Source organism: Phoenix dactylifera, chromosome 8 (genome assembly GCF_009389715.1).
Source record: "Phoenix dactylifera cultivar Barhee BC4 chromosome 8, palm_55x_up_171113_PBpolish2nd_filt_p, whole genome shotgun sequence".
Lineage (NCBI taxonomy): Eukaryota > Viridiplantae > Streptophyta > Magnoliopsida > Arecales > Arecaceae > Phoenix > Phoenix dactylifera.
Window position 1 is genome coordinate 15,361,555 of NC_052399.1, and position 21,168 is coordinate 15,382,722.

Consider the following 21,168-nt stretch of genomic DNA (forward strand, 5'->3'; position numbering starts at 1 on the left):
TCCTTTCAGCCTTTTTACGAACCTCACAAACAGTGACTCTCCTTTCAGCCTTTTTACGAACCTCATAAACAGTGACACCACCGATGGCGAAGTTCCTCCAAGTACAGCCCATCGTCCTGGTTTCGGTTCGCTCACAATGCCGACCGAAACGGCGTGCCACGTTGAACTCCGTGCCTCAGCTATCAAAACTTTCGTCTAATTCAAAGATTTCGCTTCTCTAATCCTTTTCCATCGGGTAATTCATGCTTAAAATATTCGTAATAGTGATCTAACTTCAGAGGTTAATCCAAACCTTACGCTTCTTCCCTGTGTCCTTATCTTGCCGACACGTAAGCTGGCCCACTACGCGATCGGATACGTTTCAGAGACCAGTTAGTCAAACCGCCCCGCGTCCCATTCGACGTGTCTTTGGTTCTCTTTATATATCCCCCCCCCGGTCTCCGCGGCGACCTCCGAGATCCCCTGGGTAGTCTGATCCCTCTTCCAGATTCCCGGCTCCTTCCTCTGTTTCCGTGTTGGTATGTTCGATTTCTCTCGTCTTTCCACAAAGTCAAGTAAATTTCCTTTCCCATCTTTCATTTTTTTGTCCTTTCCAGATTTGGTAACGGCTGAGAGTTCCCAGTTCTACCGAATTTGACATGCCCTTGGCTAGACGTGGTCGGTACCATGATTTTTCTAGGGTTATTCACTCTTATGAAGAGATTTGATGATTTTTGTTCGAAATTGAAATCGATTCATATTCAAGATTTGGTGATTAAATTCGTCTAGGTTTCTTGGTTGGCCTTCTGTTCTTGTGGAACTCATATTGGATTTCGATCGTTTGTATATATTTATGAAGTGGAGCAAGAAATTATTACCCTAGTGGAGGTTTCTATCGAGGAGAATGGATATAACTGAGGTTTCGATCGTTCATCACATCACCCTAGTGCTCGTGTTGCTCTGGGTGTGCGTCTCTTTGGGATGGGCCCACCCTGTAGTTTTCTTTACAGCGCTGCTCTATCTTTATGTGGTAAGTTTTCATTCTGTCATTCCATACGCTGAATCTTTTTCAATTCCCTTAACTTTGTGCTATGGATTTTGAAAGATGAAAGTTTTTATGCTTTTATTGCAACTGTAAGAGGAGATCTTTTAAGGTTCTCCCTCGACTTTTCATCGATGAATTAGGCGAGTTGGAGGTTACATGATAATCGTGTCAGATTAATAATTCTAAAATTATGTAACCTGTTTGACTTACTTTCATACCTCATGAATGAATTTTCTCGTATGGCAATTGGTCAATAATTTATTTAGACATTACCAGAGGTTATTAGCAAAGCGGTGTTGTCTTCTGGGATACTAGTGATCCAGTCCAAGTGGGCAACATATAATTGAGATGTGGTTCAAAGTTTGCAACAAGTTTAAAGACCAGTTTGAATTTATGTTAGGAAGGTAAGTAATATTGGCATTTCCCTTGGGCGAATCACAGATCCATTGTCAAAAGAGAAGCATTTACCCATGATCTTTTTTAATTGGATAAAGCAGGTGATAGCATTCAATATCAGGTGCTTTGATGGACATTAAGAAAGAAAAAAAAGTGGACATTAAGAAAGAAAAATGCAGAGAAGGGGTATGTTGAACACTTGAAATTGTTAAGGACACATGCGATGGGTACTGAAAATTGTCCAGAGTAATTTCGCACAAGGAACATTACCAAGGGACAAAAATAAAGCCATATATTTCCATATTAAAGATGGGCTAATGGTTAATTTTTATGAGAGGTAGCATGATGGTACATTTTACTTGTAGATGATATATTGATATTGCATAAGGATATGATTTATTCTAATTTGCAATTATGAGCAAAGCTGAGAGGATTTTGAGTCTTAGAATTAGTTGACTAGAGGCATATTATATCTGGAAGCAGCTTTTGCAGTAATAAAGATGAGTAAATGATGCAAGCAAAGAGTATATGGCTGTCATCTTGGACCTATTGTACAAAAGGATGGAGATATTGGTGGAGACATATATTTTAGGACTGGAGCTGACTTTGTTAGTAGGGAGGTGCTTTAGGTGTTATATGATCCCGGCATGCAAAGTAGTTTCAGGGAAAATGACTAAAGCGCACAATGTTGTGTATTTCCATTGCTGCTCAAAAAGAGTTTTTGGATGCAAGATGAGTACAACAAATATGAGAAATGCAAAGGTAGCCATGTGGTAGAACTACAAAGGATTAATGAGGAATTAGTACATTGTAGTTGGTATAGGTATTCCATCAATTAAGGATAGTTTTAAACATAGTTCGTCGTACTGTCCTGAACCAGGCGGTATGGAGTATACCATACTATACTTGTTCGGTACCGGTATCTGGTACGGAAGGCGTACCGGCATTTGGTATGTCGAAAAGACTCCATACCATACTGTACCGATATAGTACTATTGTGGCACTGGTATAGGGTCCGGTACCGAAACAGTGAATCTTATTTTTAAAGAACAAATTTTATGATTTAGGATGTATAATAAAGATATGTAGGAGGCGTCAATAGGATAGATACTCGATTTCCTGTCATAAGTAGGAAAAGGGAAGAGAAAATTACATGGAAAACAAAATTCAGAAAGGAATTGGAAAAAACATATAGTGACATTAGGTGAAGCTCTGCACACGACCTAAAAATTCATGAACTTCAAATTTTTTAAATACAAAACCCCCCCTCCCAAAAAGGCTCATAGAATTTACAATATAAATTGTGGATATTTTAAGAAAATTTAATACATAAAGACCTTTGAGCATGGATGATTCTTACAGGTTTGCATAGTTTTTTTTTTTTTCACCTTTGGTTGAGTGTTGTGAGATACTGAAAGCAAACATAAAACTTTAAATGTGTATTAGATGCTTCAGACATGTTTTCCTTTATCAAGAAGTCCACCATTTGTTTGATATGCAACAATGTGTGGAGAAATTGTTGGCTTGAAGATGACTAAAAGAAAACAGATCCAGCTGGGAAAAGAATAGGGCAGCGTAAATCTAGATTTATCTGAAATGATGGCAAAATGCTTTCATTTGAAGTGATTAGATGGACATGGGATGTATCAGACATTCTCCATGAGCAAGGAAATTTAGTTATGTTTATCTAAGATTTTGTTGATGATCTATCATAAATCTGATGAATAAGCATCATTTTTTCATACAACTTTCTTTTCTTTATCTTTTTTTGTTTCAGATTTAAACAATAAACATATAGGAAAGTGTCTTCATTATCTGTTATAGGCTATTGAGCTCGATATGATGGCACTGGTTATTTACTATTATTTAAACACATAAACACCAGTTCTTTCTTAATTTAGGTTGTTAAGTGGCTTTGCAACTGTTCTACTCATGTATTTCGGTATTTGATTTATGCTAATATTTGTATTGCTTGTTAATAGACTACTGAAAAGGCAGTGCTGGAGAACTTTGAGTCAAATGTCTTATCAGTTTAAATAGAGAAAGTCTTGGATGTGCTTGTATATGTCAAATATCATTAAGGGTTTCATCTTTCAAGGACAAGCTTAAATTTGACCTCTTACTCATTAGACCATATCAAAGTTCTTCTGATTATTAAGTTTGTGAATATGAGTTTACTGTTTTTTCGGTAAGCTTGTAATAGAGAACATAACTACTAGTTTGGCTTTCTTTTGTTTGACTAGTTTTTCGTACGTCTTTAAAATGTAAAAAGATGAAATGAAGGAAAAAAACTGAAATGAAGAATTGGATACTCAAAAGAAAAAGAAAGAATACCCATTGTCTGCATTTAACGTTGAGTCACCAATGTTTTGGTCATTTTATCATTTAGGTTAGTTTATATTCATTTTTTCCCCTTCTCTTCTTTATTGTAATGATTTTCTTCTTCATTGGTAATGAGCTTGTTTCCGGTAAAAGCAATTGTTTATATCTTGATTGTCTCAATTTTTTTATTGACATCTCAACTTTTTGGTTTGTTTATTTGATATACTTTGATAGAATGGTGTGTTTGAATGTGCATGATCAAGGCATTTTGGTGGCTAACTAGTGCTTACTCATTTTAGTTTAACTCTTTATTCTTTCATTATAGGTGAATGAACGATATTCATTGAGATTGCGGAGGCGAATACAATTTGAGGAAAGAAAATATGCTAACCAGCAAAGGGTATGTCATGTATCACCCATTGTTGATATTTCATTTGTTTGCATTGTTTCGATGAATGATACTTTATGTTCATGTTGTTCTTAATTTTTTATAGGGACAGTAGTACATAGATAAATTGTTTCTCTATATCTTTTGTATGTTGATATCCAAGTTGCATGGCTGTGGCTTATGTTTAACTTGATTTATATGTCAGCTCCTTTCCGACACAGAATCAGTACGGTGGTTAAATCATGCAGTTGAAAAGATTTGGCCTATATGCATGGAGCAGATTGCATCGCAACAATTTCTCTTGCCAGTTATACCATGGTTTTTGGACAAGTTCAAGCCTTGGACAGTAGTATGGCGTTTTCTTTTGTTGATTTTGGAACATTTATAAGTCATCAGAAATTTCATTTATGTAGCAACTTATTATATTGCCACAGTACCAGTTTTGGCCATAGTTTCCTATTATATGTAAACCATTGTCATTTTGAGGTAACCATTGCTACTGCTCATTACTGTGAATACCTGAAATTTTTGAAATAAACATGGTTAGCAATTTTTCTTTAGAAGTACAGGTATGCAAAATAGTTCATTCTTTTTATGCTAAAATAATAGTTGCCCTGGCATGCTAACTAAATGGCTTTTGTATAACATTTTTCCTGCTGAATCTCATATTGGTCTATCTTTTTTTTTTTACAATATTAATTTCTTTTTTTTTGGTCCATATGGAAACTAATTTATCCATATACTTTAATATTTGCAGCAGAAAGCAGCTGTTGAGCACCTTTACTTGGGCAGGACCCCACCTATGTTTACAGATATTAGGGTTCTTCGTGATACAGCAGATGATGACCATTTGGTTTGTATTAATGAAGCCTATCTTCTGGTGTGCTATTAAATAATGCTTCAGTTTATTCTTTTGTAACCACCTAAGTTATGATGAGTCATTGCAGGTTCTAGAGTTGGGAATGAATTTTTTATCTGCAGACGATATGAGTGCAATACTTGCAGTGCAGCTGAGGAAAAGGGTAGGGTTAGGCATAACAGCAAACATGCATGTGACAGGCATGCATGTCGAGGGAAAGGTAAACAAATAATCTGTTGCACTGAAATTTATTAGGAGCTTATCCTTTTTGTCTAAAATGGATTATTAAGAACTTTTCTTAGACATTAGTACATAGACACATCCATAGAAGTCATAGAAGTTCAAATTTGTGATTCAGATATCAGTGACTCAGAAGTTCAAATTTGTGATTCAGATATCAGTGACTCAGAGTTGAAGTTGTGGTGACTGACCACATACTTTCCAAAATCATATGTGTGTGCATGCTTGCATGCCTACATATGCTCATGGTTCAAAAACTTGCCAAGTTGACTTGAAAATCTACTAAGTGGAGTTGACTTGAAACTCAGCCTAGTCAACTTGACTTGGTAGTTTTTTAAGTTTCCTTGGCAGAAGAGTCGGCTTGTGTAAGACTTGGTTTCTGGGTCGCTTTGACTCGGTTGACTTGACAAGTTACTCATTACTTGGTTCAACTTGTTTGACTCAACCGAGTCTCGGATGATAGGTATACCAACAATTCAACTAGTTGCTTTTAAAGTCCACATTTCATTTAATGTTATACAAGTGTAAGATATATTATATGGGGCTATTATATCTTTGAGAAACTGAAGAGGCATGGGGTTGAAGCTTTCTATTCAATGCTCCATTCGAAAAACTTTTTGACTTCCCATTGTCTTGGGAGCTTCCTCTGCTCAGCATCCTGCCCCTTAATGGTAACACCATGCGGCTGATCACTTTAGGGCCTCTGCCACTTGCTAGAGCCGCTTGACATCGCACTTTCTCGACACCAACCATCCCAACAACCAACCACCCCATAGATTGAAACCCTAAGCCTTAACTCTTTGCCATCAATCCAAGCTCAATTCATTCTAAGTAAGTTACCATGTATTTCCCTCTTCCATGCTATTCTCCCCTTCTCCTCTGTTAACTTTGTGTTCTCATGGTTTGAAATCTGCCTAGTGTTTAGATCTTGGAGTTTCAATGCTCTAGCAGCACATACAACTCTAGTATATAGTGCTGACAAGCTCCCCTGTTTTCTGGTCCCCACCTCCTTTTTTTTAAGCCAAGTATGTTGTATGATATGGGGTGGTGAAGATCGATGTTGTTTTGATATGTCTCTGTATCATTATTGTGGGGTCTCAACGAAGGCGCGGGAATCCATCCGGGATGAGGCAAGTCATGTAATCATCCTTGTATTTTTGCCTCAAGGGTTTAGGTTCACCTAAGCCTTCTTGGGCCAATTGGCCTTTCTTTCCATTCCATTAATTAATGAAATGGGTGATGGATTTTCCGCCTTTTCGCTTTAGAAAATCTTAAAATAGATAGTTCGGGATTTTGCTTTCTTGTGGGTTATACTCTATTATTTAAACCTTAATGTGTTTCCTTTCTTAACTGTTATGTACATGTATCATAATGCTACTGAAAACAGTAGTCTATACCTATACTATAGCATTTTAATTTATAATTTATTATCAAGTCTTCAAGTTGACTCAACTCAGCTGACTTTCGAGTCACCTTTTTAGGCTTTTGAACTCTGCACATGCATGCATGTCTCTGCAAATGTATAGCTGTTCAATACGTGCAAGTGTGCCATGTGGACTTGCTAGGTAGACATCCATCCATGTAATACTAATGTCCACGTACATATCTGATAGGAAGAATTTTCTTGGAGCTTGAACCAGTATGAAACTTCAATAGGATAATTTGTTGTCTTTGTTGATTTCACATGTAATTTGTAAATTATAACGTTTATGTTTCTACATATGTTTTGTAAGACCTTCCAATTATTTATTGATGAAATGTCATAGATGAAATTGGAGGGAAAAATTATAAGGATGAAATAAACAGTCACCTCTCTTTGCTCTTAGGATTTTTACGATATTAAAATTTCATAAAGAATGGTCAACAACTGATATTCTTGTAGATTCTTTATTCTGAAATAACTCTTCATCTAGGTCCTGGTGGGCATGAAGTTTCTTCGAAGTTGGCCATTCATTGGACGCGTTAGAGTATGCTTTGTTGAGCCTCCATATTTTCAGATGACGGTAAAACCAATATTTGGACATGGCCTAGATGTTACGGAACTTCCAGGAATTTCAGGATGGCTTGTAAGAATTTATATAATTGTAGAAGCATCAATCTGTTTTCTTCAACTTTAGAAGCCAGCCAACTTTTTCTCAATTTCTCTATTTGCTTGACTTTGCAGGATAAGATGTTGGATGTTGCATTTGGTCAGACATTAGTTGAGGTTAGCTCTCGGTGCTTAAAAATAAAACTGGGATAACCCATACTATTGGATAAGTATTAACTTTTGATGTATTTTAGCATTACAATATCAGTTTGATCTTATAAATCTAGTTAATAAAGTTTTGTTTAAGTGGGATATGATTCTTCATGTTAGTTAATGGTTGAGCCCATTCAATAAATGATAACATGTATATTATGAACTTCGCGGTGAAGTTATCAAGTCTCGAATATGTTGAGATTTTCTTTTAATAATTTTCAGATTTGAGGGAGAATTTGTGAAGTTGGTTATAATTGATACATGTCCTCAACAGTCAAGATTTAGTTGGCATCACCCAGCTTGCTTGCCATGGAAATATTCCACATACAATCTCAGTTTTAAGAGGAATATCTGTTGGTGATATTCTGTTTCCCCTGACCCCTAGCTTATGCTTTTGGTCTAAGCTATGCTTTCTTCATAGCTGGTCCTAACCTAGTTTTTTTCCCCTTTTTAAATAGCTAGGTTTGTTCATACTCTGGATATGAAACTAATTCCTAATATACCATGTGATCTGGAAGAAAACACATATTAGTTATACTTTGTCTCCCTGACCCTTGGTTTCGTCTATGCTTTTGGTCTTGCAAAAACAATTGATCCAAATTTACAATTTTTTTTTTTTTTTGAGATAACTAACTTGACTCTTTTTCAGCCTAATATGCTGGTTATTGATGTGGAGAAATTTGCTTCAGCACCTGCAGGTAAATGATATCAAAGTTTGTTTTCCTTGAGTTTTGCCTGCAACACTATGATTTCTCTTTTTAAAAATTAGTGAGAAATATATAACTTGCATCAACTCTATAATTACCATTTTTATATTTACTTCATCTGGCAAATTGAGTTCTTCAAATCAGGAGAAATGCTGAATTTGGCCATTAGAGAAATTTGATTCTTTTGTGTCCTTTTCTATCAGGCACCTTATTTCGTGCGTGTACACCCAGAGAGAGAGAGAGAGAGAGAGAGAGTTTTAGGTGGATTGGAGCCTAAGTATCATGAGTTGGAAATGCACGTGATCTATTAAATTTAAGGATCAACACCATTAATTGGTGTAAAATGATAAGAAACCAACAATATAACATTTTTTGGACATTCTTATGATGCATCAAGGTAGAGCACTATTTATGGACCTCAGGCAGCAAAATGACCATAGGTCATATAAACTGATACTCATCTTTTAATCATGATCTATGCCTTAAATCTCAGTTTGATTCTAAATGGACTCAAGTAATTTTTATACCATAAATTAAATCAGACTGTTGTAACTTACCATTGCAATAGTTATGAACTAAAGGTATTGATTTAAATTATGTGGAGCTAATTTGGTGAGCTCTCCTTCTGTCCAAAAATGTAATTTGGAAGCTTGGAGGGTTTTCATGATGGCTGGTTGGAAGTGGAGGCTTTTTAATGATTGGAGTATACGTGTGCTTGAGAATGTCAGTTGTAAGTTTGAAGGATGGGATTCCAAGGGATTTTCAAATGTGGGAAAGATGGTGTGTAATGTTTAGTTGAAGAGTGCAAGTTTATATTTGTTGCTATAAAAAGAGACAGAATTATTGTGGGTGTTTAGGTAGATGTCTAGCTTGCGTCTATGGGTAGCCTAAGTGGTGGGATCCTATGTAGGGTGGCTAAGGGGCTGCCTAAACCTTAGTGGATGACTAGACAGTCTATGTAGCTGCATTCAAAAACAATGAGTCCGAATGATTTCTTCTTCCATCATCCTTCTAGTGTTAGAGCTGTGTTGCAGATCTGGCAATCTCATATTGATCCTTTTTACTTCATCCCAAAAATAAAGTTTAGTCCCCAAATCTCTTGAAAGTTTGCGATTTTGTCAGTCTTGTATAATATCCATGAATTGAAATCTCTAGTAGTTATTTCCTTTATGATGCAGTACCTCTACGAGAGAGGACTGGAGAGGAAGAAAGAGAAGAGTGGAGGAGGAGGAAAGAGGATGAAGAAGAACAGTGAAGGGAAGAAGAGGGGAAGCAATTTTTTTTAAACATTCATCCTCGTTAATCAGTCAACAAATGCATAGACCCATATATAGGGTACAAAATACAAAGGTCCCTCTAAATAAACTAATCCCAATAAAATCCTAACATAACATAACAATATGTACAGAAACCCAATCAACATAAAATAAACTAATATCAAATCAGTCCAGCCATAACGAGAGTGGCTGGGCCCTCCTCCTGCGACGACCGTAGACTCGCGTCACAGGTGGTCCGGTATTGGTGTCCGCACCAACTTCCCTCGGGTCGGAAGAAGTCGACCTCGACGAACGCGGTGCAGTGCAGCTCTGGTAATACTCCAAAAGGTCTGGATCAATACGCTGAAGCTCCTCTTGTGTGATCCACGTCGAATCAGACTCTAGGCAGCCACGCCAACGAACTAAAAAACGCTGAATGCTACCAGCACTGGATAAAATGGTTTGCTCATCTAAAATAACATCAATAAGTTCTTTCTGTGCTAGTGGGAGAGGCAAAAGAAGTGGAGATGGTATGGAATCAGGGATATGGAAAGTAGTAGGCTCAAGAAAGGTCTCAACAAAAGGGTCATCTGGAATGGATGGTGGACCCTTGTAAGCAACCAAATCTTCAATATTAAAAGTAGAGCTGATACCAAAATCAGACGGAAGGTCAATAACATAGGCATTCGTGCCCACTCGGTGCAATACCCGAAATGGCCCCGCGCTACGCGCCTGCAGTTTCTTAACGGTCCAATGCGGAAACCGCTCCGGCCGAATACGTACCATAACATAGTCCCCAGGTTGGAATATTTCGTCCCGTCTATGAGAATCAGTTTGTAGTTTATATTGAGCATTACTAGCATGGATGCGCTTTTGGATTTTCTGATGTAACTCATGAATATGTTGTGCAAATGCGTGTGCAGACTCAGAAATCCTAACATGGGGTGATATGGGTAAAAGATCTAAAGATTGACCTCAAATGGACTCATGCCTATGGACCGATTGACCGAATTATTGTATGCAAACTGTGCGACAGGAAGAACTGAATCCCAGTTACGAGTATGCTCACCCACAAGGCACCGTAAAAGATTATCCAGACTTCGGTTTACCACTTCTGTTTGGCCGTCAGTTTGTGGATGGTAAGCAGTAGAAAATTTTAAGTTTCGTACCAATCGAGTGCCACAAAGTTTTCCAAAAGTAACTCATGAAATGTACATCCCGGTCAGACACGGTGTGGGGAAGGCCATAAAGTTTAACAATCTCATCAAAGAAGAGTTTGGCCATTTTGGAAGCATCCGAGGTTTTGGAACACGGAATGAAGTGGGCCATTTTGGAGAAACGGTCCACTATGACAAGAATAGAATCATGTTTTCGGACGGTACAGGGAAGACCAAGCACAAAGTCCACGCTAATGTCATGCCAAGGACGATCAGGTACTGGTAAGGGAGTATAGAGACCAATGTTTTGTTTCCGGTGTTTGGCTAGTTGGCACATTCAACATTGGCCAGTGATTTTAGCAACGTCCCGTTTTAGGCTAGGCCAGAAGAATTGACGTTCTACCTCTTCGATGGTCTTATCTCGCCCGAAGTGTCCGGAAAGGCCACCGGCATGTACTTACCACACCAAAAAATCTCTTACTGATGTCCGTGGGATACAGAGCTTCGCTGCCTTATACAAATAACCTTCCTGAAGATAAAATCCATCAATTGAGGGTTCACGTCCATCAACAATGGTTTTGTAGAGTTCTCCAAAATCGGGGCAAGAGGAGTAGTCATCCCTGAGTCTGTCGAAGCCTGTAACATGTACGAACATGGTCAAGAGTAGGGCCACTCGCCGGCTCAGTGCATCAGCAGCAGTGTTGGAGGCTCTCGATGTGTATTTAAGGACAAAAGTGTATTCCTGAAGGAACTCAACCCATTTGGCATGTCTAGAATTCAACTTTTTTTGGGAGTCAAGGTAGCGAAGAGCTTCATGATCGGAGTAAAGTACGAATTCATTGGGTAGCAGGTAGTGGCGCCAATACCGGAGAGCCTGAACTACAGCATAAAATTTCTTATCATAGGTAGAGTATTTTTGCTTAGCCTCGTTTAACTTCTCACTAAAGTATGCTATGGGATGGCGTTCTTAACTGAGCACCCCACCAATACCAAGGCCAGATGCATCACACTCCACTTCAAACGCCTTACTGAAGTCAAGCAAACGCATAACTGGCGCCTCCGTCATCAGCTTCTTGACATCATGGAATGCGTTAGCAGCAGCGCTAGTCCAATGGAAGTCGCCCCTTTTTAGGCAATCAATGATTGGGGACATAAGTGTGGTAAACCCCTTAATGAAACGACGATAAAAAGTAGCCAGCCCATGAAAACTGCGAACCTCAGTGAGGATTTTAGGTTCAGGCCACTCGACTATCGCAGTGACTTTATCAGGGTCAGCGGACAAACCTTCTGAGGAGACAATGTAACCTAAGAAGTTGACATACGAAGTAAAGAACGAACACTTCTTAAGGTTAGCATATAGTTTGGCATTCCGTAAGGCTGTACATACCAGTCGTAAATGATCGAAGTGTTGCTCCTTTGATTGGCTGTAGATGAGGATGTCATCAAAGTACACGACTAAAAATTTGCCTATGAAAGGTCGTAGTACTTGTGTCATCACTCGCATAAAAGTAGTAGGAGCATTCGAGAGGCCAAAAGGCATGACCAACCACTCGTACGGGCCAGCTTTTGTTTTAAAAGTCGTTTTCCATTCATCACCTGGACGGATCCGGATTTGATGCTACCCACTTTTTAAATCAATTTTGGAGAAGATAGTGGCGGCTGCCATCATATCCAACATATCATCGAGCCGAGGGATGGAAAAACGGTACTTGACCATGATTCGGTTGATGGCCCGACTGTCGACACATCCTCCACATACCATCTTTCTTTGGAGTTAGGAGTGCAGGTACGGCACACGGATTTAAACTTTCACGAATGAACCCCTTTCGGATGAGCTCGTTAATTTACTGTTGCAGCTCAGCATGCTCAGAAGGATTCATTTGATAGTGGGGTAGGTTAGGTAGGGTAGCTCTCGGAACTAGATCAATAGCGTGCTGTATGTCATGCAAGGGCGGCAGGTGATCCAGGAGGTCCTCAGGGAAAATTTCAGAAAACTCCTCAAGGATGAGCTGACCCTCTGATGGTAAGCTCGTTTGGCGGACTCAGTTGGTTTTCGAAGACAAGTAAAGCGTACACCATAGAATCACTAGAGATTTCCTGTTCAAATTTGGACGGACTCAGCATATGGAGTTTCTTGCCCTTTGTCTCACTTGTCTTCTTGCCCTCGTCAAGTGTCCTAGACCGTAGGGGATTAAGTTTAATTCTCTTGCCCTCAAATATAAAGAAACAAGAATTAGAACGACCAAAGATGAACCAAGGTCTTTCCAATATTAGGTGACCTACGTCCATCGAAATTACATCACACCAGATGGTGTCTTTATACGAAAGAATTTGAATTGGGACGAGACACCGTTCTTTGATTTGGATAGAAGACGTATCGATCCAGGAGACCTTGTAAGGTTGGGTCTGAGGAACCGGAGTCAAACCCAAACGAGAGACAATATTTGATGATATTGCATTAATGCAGCTCCCGCTATCAATGATTACTTTACAGTTCTTGTCTCCGCACTTAAGATAAGTGTGGAAGATCGAAGTACGCCTCCAGTCAGCCTATTCCGTGGGTTGGGCGAGAGCACACCGTACTACATTCATAGCAGACCGAGTTGATTCGGTCACAACCGATGGAGTTGTGGTTCGGATGCATCCTAAAGTGTCGGTACGTTCTTCTTGGTCATCATCGACGTCATGGATGTCGTCTAAATTTGGTTCATAGATTTGTTCTTCTAATTCGTTTTTAGTCTCTAGTTTGCTTTAGTGGTAGAAATATTTCTGTTAACTAACCACTACATGGAAAAAGGTTAAGCTATCAGGGAAGGGATCAACAATGTATATTAGGCCTTAACGATCCCCCTAACATGCGGTCCTGGTCACGCACATGAAAGCATGAACAAGTCAAGAGAGACTCATAATGAGTCAAACAATTCAAATAACAAAAAGCTATGAGTCAAGAGGAAAAAACACTCAAGATAATAAACAGGTGGTATGAAGAAAAATTGGCCTGAATGGGGATTTAAATCCATAATCTGGCTTTCATACCATGTTAACTAACCACCAAAAATCAAAAGGTTAAGCTGTTAGGAAAAGGGTCAACAATGTATATCAGGTCTTAACAATTTCTGATAATTGAGGTGGGTTTTTTTTGCTGGAGAACTTAAAACTCTTGTTTGGATCTATGATGCTGGTGCTGGTGTGGTTGTTAGAAACAACAAGGGGAACTTAATTGCTGCCATGTCCTATAAATTTTGGAATATTGCATTGGTGGATCATGCAGAAGCATTGGCTTTTCTAGAAGGTTCTGTTGTCCGAAAATTTAGACCTCCATCATATATGTTTAGAAGAGAATTTCTGAAGATGTGCAGAGCTATATCTTTGGTGACTTTAGATTTGTCTAATGTGGGAGTAATTGTAGAATATTTCAAAAGTTTGTGCTTTGATTTTATGAAATTTCTCTCTCATATTAAATGAAATGATAACTTGGTGGTTCATGCTCTTGCAAGATATGCTGCTCAAGTTACTGGCTGCTTAGTATGGATTGAAGAACCACCCTATTTATATGTCCTTTATTGTCAAATGTTGTAATGCTTATTTCATCATAACAAAATCTAACTGCAAAGAAAAAATCTTGATGGGACAACCATCTCGTGATTAGATATTCTACAAGGATATTTTTTAAAAGGGACTGAGATGGTTATATAAAATTTATATATTCTTTTGGGTGTTTATACATTGATCTTTGTTCTGGCATTGACTAGTGACTTATAATCCTCCTAGTTATCATATTGGATTGTGATGGACAATGGGTACATTTTGTTTTTACAGTTAATGGGTTATCCATGTTTTAAATATTTTATTGAGCTTTGGCTTGTAATAAAAAGAATAAGACCAAGAGATCATGGCCCATTATAGAAGATCTTTTGAAGTGAAGCATCTTGGACTAGCATATCAAATTTCTGGAAGTGAGATTTGTCATGGCTGAAAAAGTGACACATCTCTACTTTCCATGAAGGTGATCTATTGAAAAAGTTGCTGCATCTGGCATGAGCTCGAAAGAGGTGGTGAAAATATTGTTAATGTCTTAATATGTCTCCAAAAGAAAACTCAATTCCGAGATAAGAAAAAGGATGACAACTCAAGTTTTTATTTTAATGTTATTAATGGCTTGGTTTTGTCAATTACACGCCTTTATTATCTACTTCACATTCCTTTGGTCTGTTTATACGAATCATGGTAAATCAGAAAAAAATGCATTGAGTGTTGGCTTATAAATCGGTCTTTTGATTCTTGAGACTGCAAGCGACTCTTCATCACCTAAGTAAATGCTAGCAGTACATGCAAGTTATGTTTGTAGTTGTTTTTCCATGACTTTTGATAGAGGTACCTTAATGTTGGGATACGAATTTCATGAAGGAATGGTTAGGTTAGTGCATCAAGCCTTTAAGTTAAGGATTAAAATATCATGCATTTTCAAGCTAGGGGATGATAAATTGTATGTATTTTTTCACACTCCATCTATGCCACACTTGGGATGCATTGACATAGATATACGCCAAAGTTTGTCGAAGTTTTCTTTTTTCCCAAATCAAGTTAGGCAATTTTAACTGCTATGCATAAGCTTGTAAACATGTTTTAAGCAAATAAATATGGTTTTGATTAAGTTAAAGAGATCTAGCATGATCTATCATCCTTGATATTTTATATCAGTTATACGTGCACTACATAATTTGAGATAAGTCATTATATATATCAATATCACACATCTATATCTACACATAAACAACACAAATGAGCTCCCAATTCATGATAAAAACTAATGGAGGAGCATAATTTGCATGTTATATACATATATGTATGTCACTCCTGGTATTACTTCATATACTAGATTTTGATGGACATAGACCACCATCTATGTCCATAGTGAATGGCCATAAGAGGTTGGTGCAAGGTACGTCGTTTTGGGACCAGGCTCCGTACTAGTGCTATCCTATTATTGTGTCGGTATATGCCCAGTATAGAGGCTGGTTCAACGTACCAAGTGTTGGTATGCCCCCCCATACCATATACCGAAACTGAATCCGTACAGTATGGTACATCCCATATTGTCTAGTTCGGTACGGTATGACATACTATGGTTGGGTGGAAACCATTTTTGGGGTATGCATGCTAGATATCTAACAATGGTCATGTTTAGATAGCTAATCATTTGCAGGCTATCGAAGATACTTAAAGATAGATAGCAAATCATTTGCAGGATAATTATTAGACATCCTCAAGTGAAAGTCATATTACTTCAGTTAGATATGTTTAGAAACTTCCTGGACTCGTCAACTAATCATAATTGATGAATTGCATTTTCAATTGAATCATTTGGTGGCCTTCCTTAACAACCTTGAAGCCATTATCTGTAGAGTTCCTTTGACCTAGTCTCTAATGACACAATTTCTTAGATTTCCAAGATTCTATAGAAACTTAGAAGCAAGAACAGCATAAATCAAATAATTTAAAAGCAAAAGAGAACTAATGGTCTAGCCTTTGAAATGATATAGAACGATTTTTTTGCCAAATTACTACATCAAAATTGTATTCGGCTTTAATATGATATTAAGGAAAAAAGAAAAAGAAAAAAAAGAAATTGGAAAGAGCTCCAGGATCATCTTAGATAGAAATAAGGTTTTTCATGATGACTGAGCATGGGTCTAGAGTAGGAAAGCAGGGTAGAAGGCCATGTCACTACCTATTGGCCTTCATTATGCATGTCAAAAAGAGAAACACTAGTATTGGCCAGTATATAGATATATAGGCAAGTGCAATAGAATAAGAGTTATCCTTGTATTATACAACTTGTCAATCTGTGTATGAGGAAGATGTGGTACACTGCACAATATTCTACAAGATGACCACCTTGGCTGTACAATATTCTACATGACCACCTTGGCCCCCAGACACGTGCTTAATGTTTTGCATCATGTTTGAGTATGGAGGATGGGTTCGACTTACAAAGTAGTATTGGAAGTTGCCAATTTGTAATACCCATTGATTTACTGCTTAAGTTGTGGTTCTTTTTTATTTTTTTCTTTTTCTTTTTGGATTATAACTATCTTTAGATTTGTTTCTTTTTAATACATTATTTTTGTTAGATTTGATCTCTAGGTGCCTTCTAGAACTGGCCTTGTGGACAACAATCGTTTAAATATTGATTGCACAAATAACACTCTGATCGTTGCTTCACCCAACATCAGCATTTGTCAATTCCAAGGCTGAGTATACGACATTATCATATGCTAGCAAGGAAGTAGCTTAAAAGAACCAATTATTTTGATGTTCAATACCAGCGACTCTTTGAAGTTATTCAAGATGTCAAGGTGCAAGTGCTGAAGAACTTAAGAAAATCTTGCTGATAAAATCCATTACTCTGATACATATGGAGGAGCTAAACTTGAGCTTAGCTATTTAGTTTCAGAACTTTGGTAGCATAAAGAATGTGGACTTGTGGCTGCAATGGCTCGGTAATTTTGCTACATAGATGGATATATTTGGATTGATGACATCAAACTCACCAACGTACTTCTAAGACTTAATTTTGGGTTAAGTCAGGATATTTGTGGAATCTTACATGCTTTGTGGCTATTAGGTTCACAGAAAGGTATTGTGAGAGAAGTACATATCCTTTCCTAGAGATGGTTTGGGGCTCCCTGTTGTTTTCACTTGTTTAAGTTACAGTGCCCAAGGTTATCACATGGTGGATCAAATGATTTCCACTTGTGATTGTTGGCATCAGACAGGGTAATCTGCACATTAAAGATGGTAAAGCAAAAACAGATCTTTCCTTTTTGGTGGTCTCATGCTGCTGTTTTGTGGGAAAGATAACTTCATCATCTCTCTGGTAATTTGTACTTGTTTCTGGGTGTATTTGCTCTTATGCATGTCCATAGCATGGCCCTACAATAAGAGAACCTCATAAAGCTTGAATTATTGTGCTCATCTTCCACCTCTCTATATGTTCATCTTAATGACATACATTTGGACATCTTGGTTGGTCGTTGTTGTTAAAAGCATGTAATTTGTTATTTGAGTAATCTGGCTCATATCATGCATAGGAAAGAATAAGTCTGACTGAACATTAACTGATGTACCTCTCAAGTTTAGTCATTCTAGATGAGATCTTGCTGGTAGAAAGGGTATGAAAATAGCTGCTTTTGTAATGGCAAAAATGTCATAATTTAAGTACCTAATGCTTCTATTTTTTTTTTCTATTTTATGGTCTTTTTTTTTTTTCTTCTAATTGTGGAGGGTTGTTTACCAATACTGTTTGTCAGCCATCTTTCTCAACAGCTTTTCTGGACCAACAAAAGTTTTTTTTATGCATGCTGAAGTGGCAAGAGCCTTGGAATGCATGTCATTATGAACTGTACATCTGCTATTGTAGCTAATTTTCTGTGTGTGTTTTATCTTATGTTAGTTGTTCACATTTAAATTTGTTTCTGATACACATGATGCTTTTAATATTTCAGAAGGTTGGTTCACCATAGATGAAAGACCTCCTATTGCGTATGTGAAAGTGGAGATTTTGGAAGGAGCTGATATGAAACCATCAGATTTGAATGGTAGGCTTTATTTAGTTTGTTTGCACCATGTCAAACAGCCACCTTTGTCTTGTGCAAGTGTAGGAAGTGGTCTTCTATAATTGACCCAAGCTATTATGCAGGTCTTTCCGACCCATATGTGAAAGGACAGCTTGGTCCTTACAGATTCCAGACGAAGATTCAAAGGAAAACATTGGCTCCAAAGTGGCATGAGGAATTTAGGGTGCCCATTAGTTCATGGGAAGCACCAAATTTGCTTGCTCTCCAAGTTCGTGATAAGGATCATATTTTTGATGACGTGCTTGGGTTTGTTCCTCATTCCTATCTTAACATACATAGACAGAGAGAGATTCTAGAGTGCAAAATCATGTTCTGGAAGAATAAGAAAAATGACAGATTACATTATATTGATTTTGCCTTTTTAAATGAGCACTAGAACTAGGGGTGTATTAGAGCCAAGCTTGATTGAGCCTAGGTCTGATCAAGCTGGCTTTGAAATTAATTTCAAGCTTGAAAGTTGAACTCAAGCTTGATTTGTTTACCATTATTTCAAGCTCGATTCGAGCTTGATTTCAAACCCAGCCATACACAAGCCTAATTGATCAGCTGGAGATCAAGTCAAGCTTGAACCAAGCTCAGTTCAAGCTTGAATTAAAGATTCATACAAATCTGAATTAATATTTAATGGGTTCTAAAATAAATAAACATTCAAGCTGCTTGAAATTAATCTAATACTGTGAATCACTGGATCTAATTATGTGTGTATTTTTGAGCCTAATCGAGCTGAGCTTGATTAAGCCTGGTTTGGCTCAGCTTGAAACTGATTTCGAGCCTAGATTGCTAGTTGAAGCATTGTTTGTTTAGCTTCAAACAAAGCCTAAACCGAGCTTTTTTCTGAGCAGATCTTGAGCTGTTCAGATCATTTAACACCGCTAACTGGAACTGACCATACATATGAGCAGATTAATGCAGAGCTCTTTTACTTCTATCTGAAAAATAGAATCCGAGGAAGCTTATGGATCATTACATATACAGACTGCATGTGTATGTACCTCATGCAACCTACTAATATCGACCAGAAGATGAGCAAAGCTCCTCCTTCCTGAAGTTAATTTTTGACTTGGTTTGATAGTTTTGAGCCTAATGTTTTATGATGTGGCAGTATAAGTTTTAGCGAATGTCTCAACATGGTAAACATAGTGTTTAAGTTTTTCATCAGATGTCATACCAGTCCCTGTTCACCTAATCAACTCCACTTAACTTAAGCTTCTTGCATGATCCTTGAAGACGAGTTATATTGCATCAATGATGAGGGATTTCTTCACCCTCAAATTCCTGCTATGCGGCGGAATACACCGTCATGATTGTTTTTTTATGCTTTAGTGTTAAGCATGCTCGAACGTGTTTGTATAATGTTATTTTCTTGTCTAATTTGCGTGTGTATTGCAACCTTGGTTATTTATGACTTATATGGATTGCAGAGATTGTTCAGTAGACATCAGCAAGTTAAGGGGTGGACAAAGACATGATAAGTGGGTGTCCCTGCAGAACATTAAAATGGGAAGGCTGCACTTAGGAATAACTGTACTTGAAGATGAGCTCGATAAGGTGCGTTTATTGTAGTCGTTCATACACACACACCCTTCTGAAAGCAAAGTTGATGGCCTCAGCCGGAAACATAATTTTTAACAGGCGAATAAGGATGTTTGTGATGATGAGGTACCCCAGATGAAGGAAACTGCAACACCTGAATCTGATTGTGTGGCTAAAAACCAGAATACTGATGAGTCTTTAGAAGATTATCGGAAGATGTCCGATGAGTATGAGCCTATCAACATTGAAGGGCAAGAGAAGACTGGCATATGGGTACATCACCCTGGCAGTGATGTTTCCCAAACGTGGGAGCCCAGAAAAGGACGTGTACGGTACCCCGAAACACAACTCCATCGAGAGGACAATGAGTGCACCAACACCAGAGACTCATCAGCATCTGGGTCTCATTGCAGTGTCAGCAGCAATAATGATGAAAAGGTGGATGGGAATAAATTTCATCAACTCAGAACAATAAAGAAGGGCCTGCAAAAAATAGGCTCTGTATTTCATAAAAGTCCAAGGAAAGAGAGCCCCAGAGGGCATGCAGAGGATGCTGCTCCAGCTCCACGGCCCAACATCCAGCCGCTTGGTGAGAAGCGGACATCAGTTAATTTTGTCGTCGATGATAATTGTTCTGGAAGCAGTGGAGAGCTTGATAAGGGTGAGATGGAGAGCCCAAGCAAGGGCCACTTGAAGGGAATGGCTAAGAACATTGTAAAACAGGCTGGAAAGTCTGCTCACAGTTTGAAGAGTGTACTGAGCAAGAAAGGTTCCAACAAGTTTAAAGAGGAACAACCATCGGAGGCTGATAAGGAAGATGTTTCTGAGGGATCTAAGTCACCAAATGATTTGTTGAACGATGATCCACTTGTAGTCGGGGGTTTCCCACTTTCAGAACATGATAAAGAACCTACAAATGCGAAAGAAGGAAGTAGTCATCAAAGTCCTGAAGCTGAAAAGGATGACATGCAATTTACAAATCTTGGAAAAAATGTTCAGGCGGGCACTGTAAATTCTGTGGTGGGCTCAGAGCAGGGTTAACGAGCCATTCGTTTTTGTACATATACGGGGAACCATGGTGCAGTTTAGTGAGACTGGCATCAGGAGTTTGTTGGTTAGGTCTTAAGCTATTGTTGCTGTCAGTGGTTGTTATGGGAATTTGTGGGTGAAAATCCTACTGTCTCAAAAACCGAGCGTGGTCATATAAATGTTTGTTGGCCAGGATTGTTGTTGTAGTAGCTGGTACTAAAAGAACTTTTGTTACTGTAACAGGTGCGTGTGACAATCTTGCCCGACTTATCTGATTGTTTTTTTGTTGTTATTGCTAATATGAATGCAGACAGAGCGAGAAGTTTGAAACTAACGTTGATATGTTGTACGATAGGCTTTGAAAAGATGAGTAAA

General features: G+C 38.1%; 1 protein-coding gene across 5 annotated transcripts; it reads left to right on the forward strand.

Annotated features, from left to right (window-relative positions):
* Positions 1-413: 413 nt before the first annotated feature.
* On the forward strand, positions 414-21,127 carry LOC103703375 (C2 domain-containing protein At1g53590-like). Of its 5 annotated transcripts, none has more exons than XM_008786212.4 (14): positions 414-518; positions 597-657; positions 769-1,009; positions 4,068-4,142; positions 4,336-4,479; positions 4,888-4,983; positions 5,078-5,209; positions 7,143-7,295; positions 7,394-7,435; positions 8,121-8,169; positions 18,100-18,192; positions 18,294-18,477; positions 19,653-19,779; positions 19,864-21,127. In XM_008786212.4, the coding sequence occupies exons 3-14, from the start codon at positions 884-886 to the stop codon at positions 20,803-20,805; spliced, it is 2,163 nt and encodes a 720-aa protein (XP_008784434.2). In that variant the 5' UTR covers positions 414-518; positions 597-657; positions 769-883; the 3' UTR covers positions 20,806-21,127. The 5 variants fall into 5 exon arrangements, with proteins under 5 accessions (XP_008784434.2, XP_038984951.1, XP_008784435.2 ...); XM_039129023.1 differs by having other exon boundaries at positions 4,891-4,983; XM_008786213.4 differs by having other exon boundaries at positions 839-1,009.
* Positions 21,128-21,168: the final 41 nt, after the last annotated feature.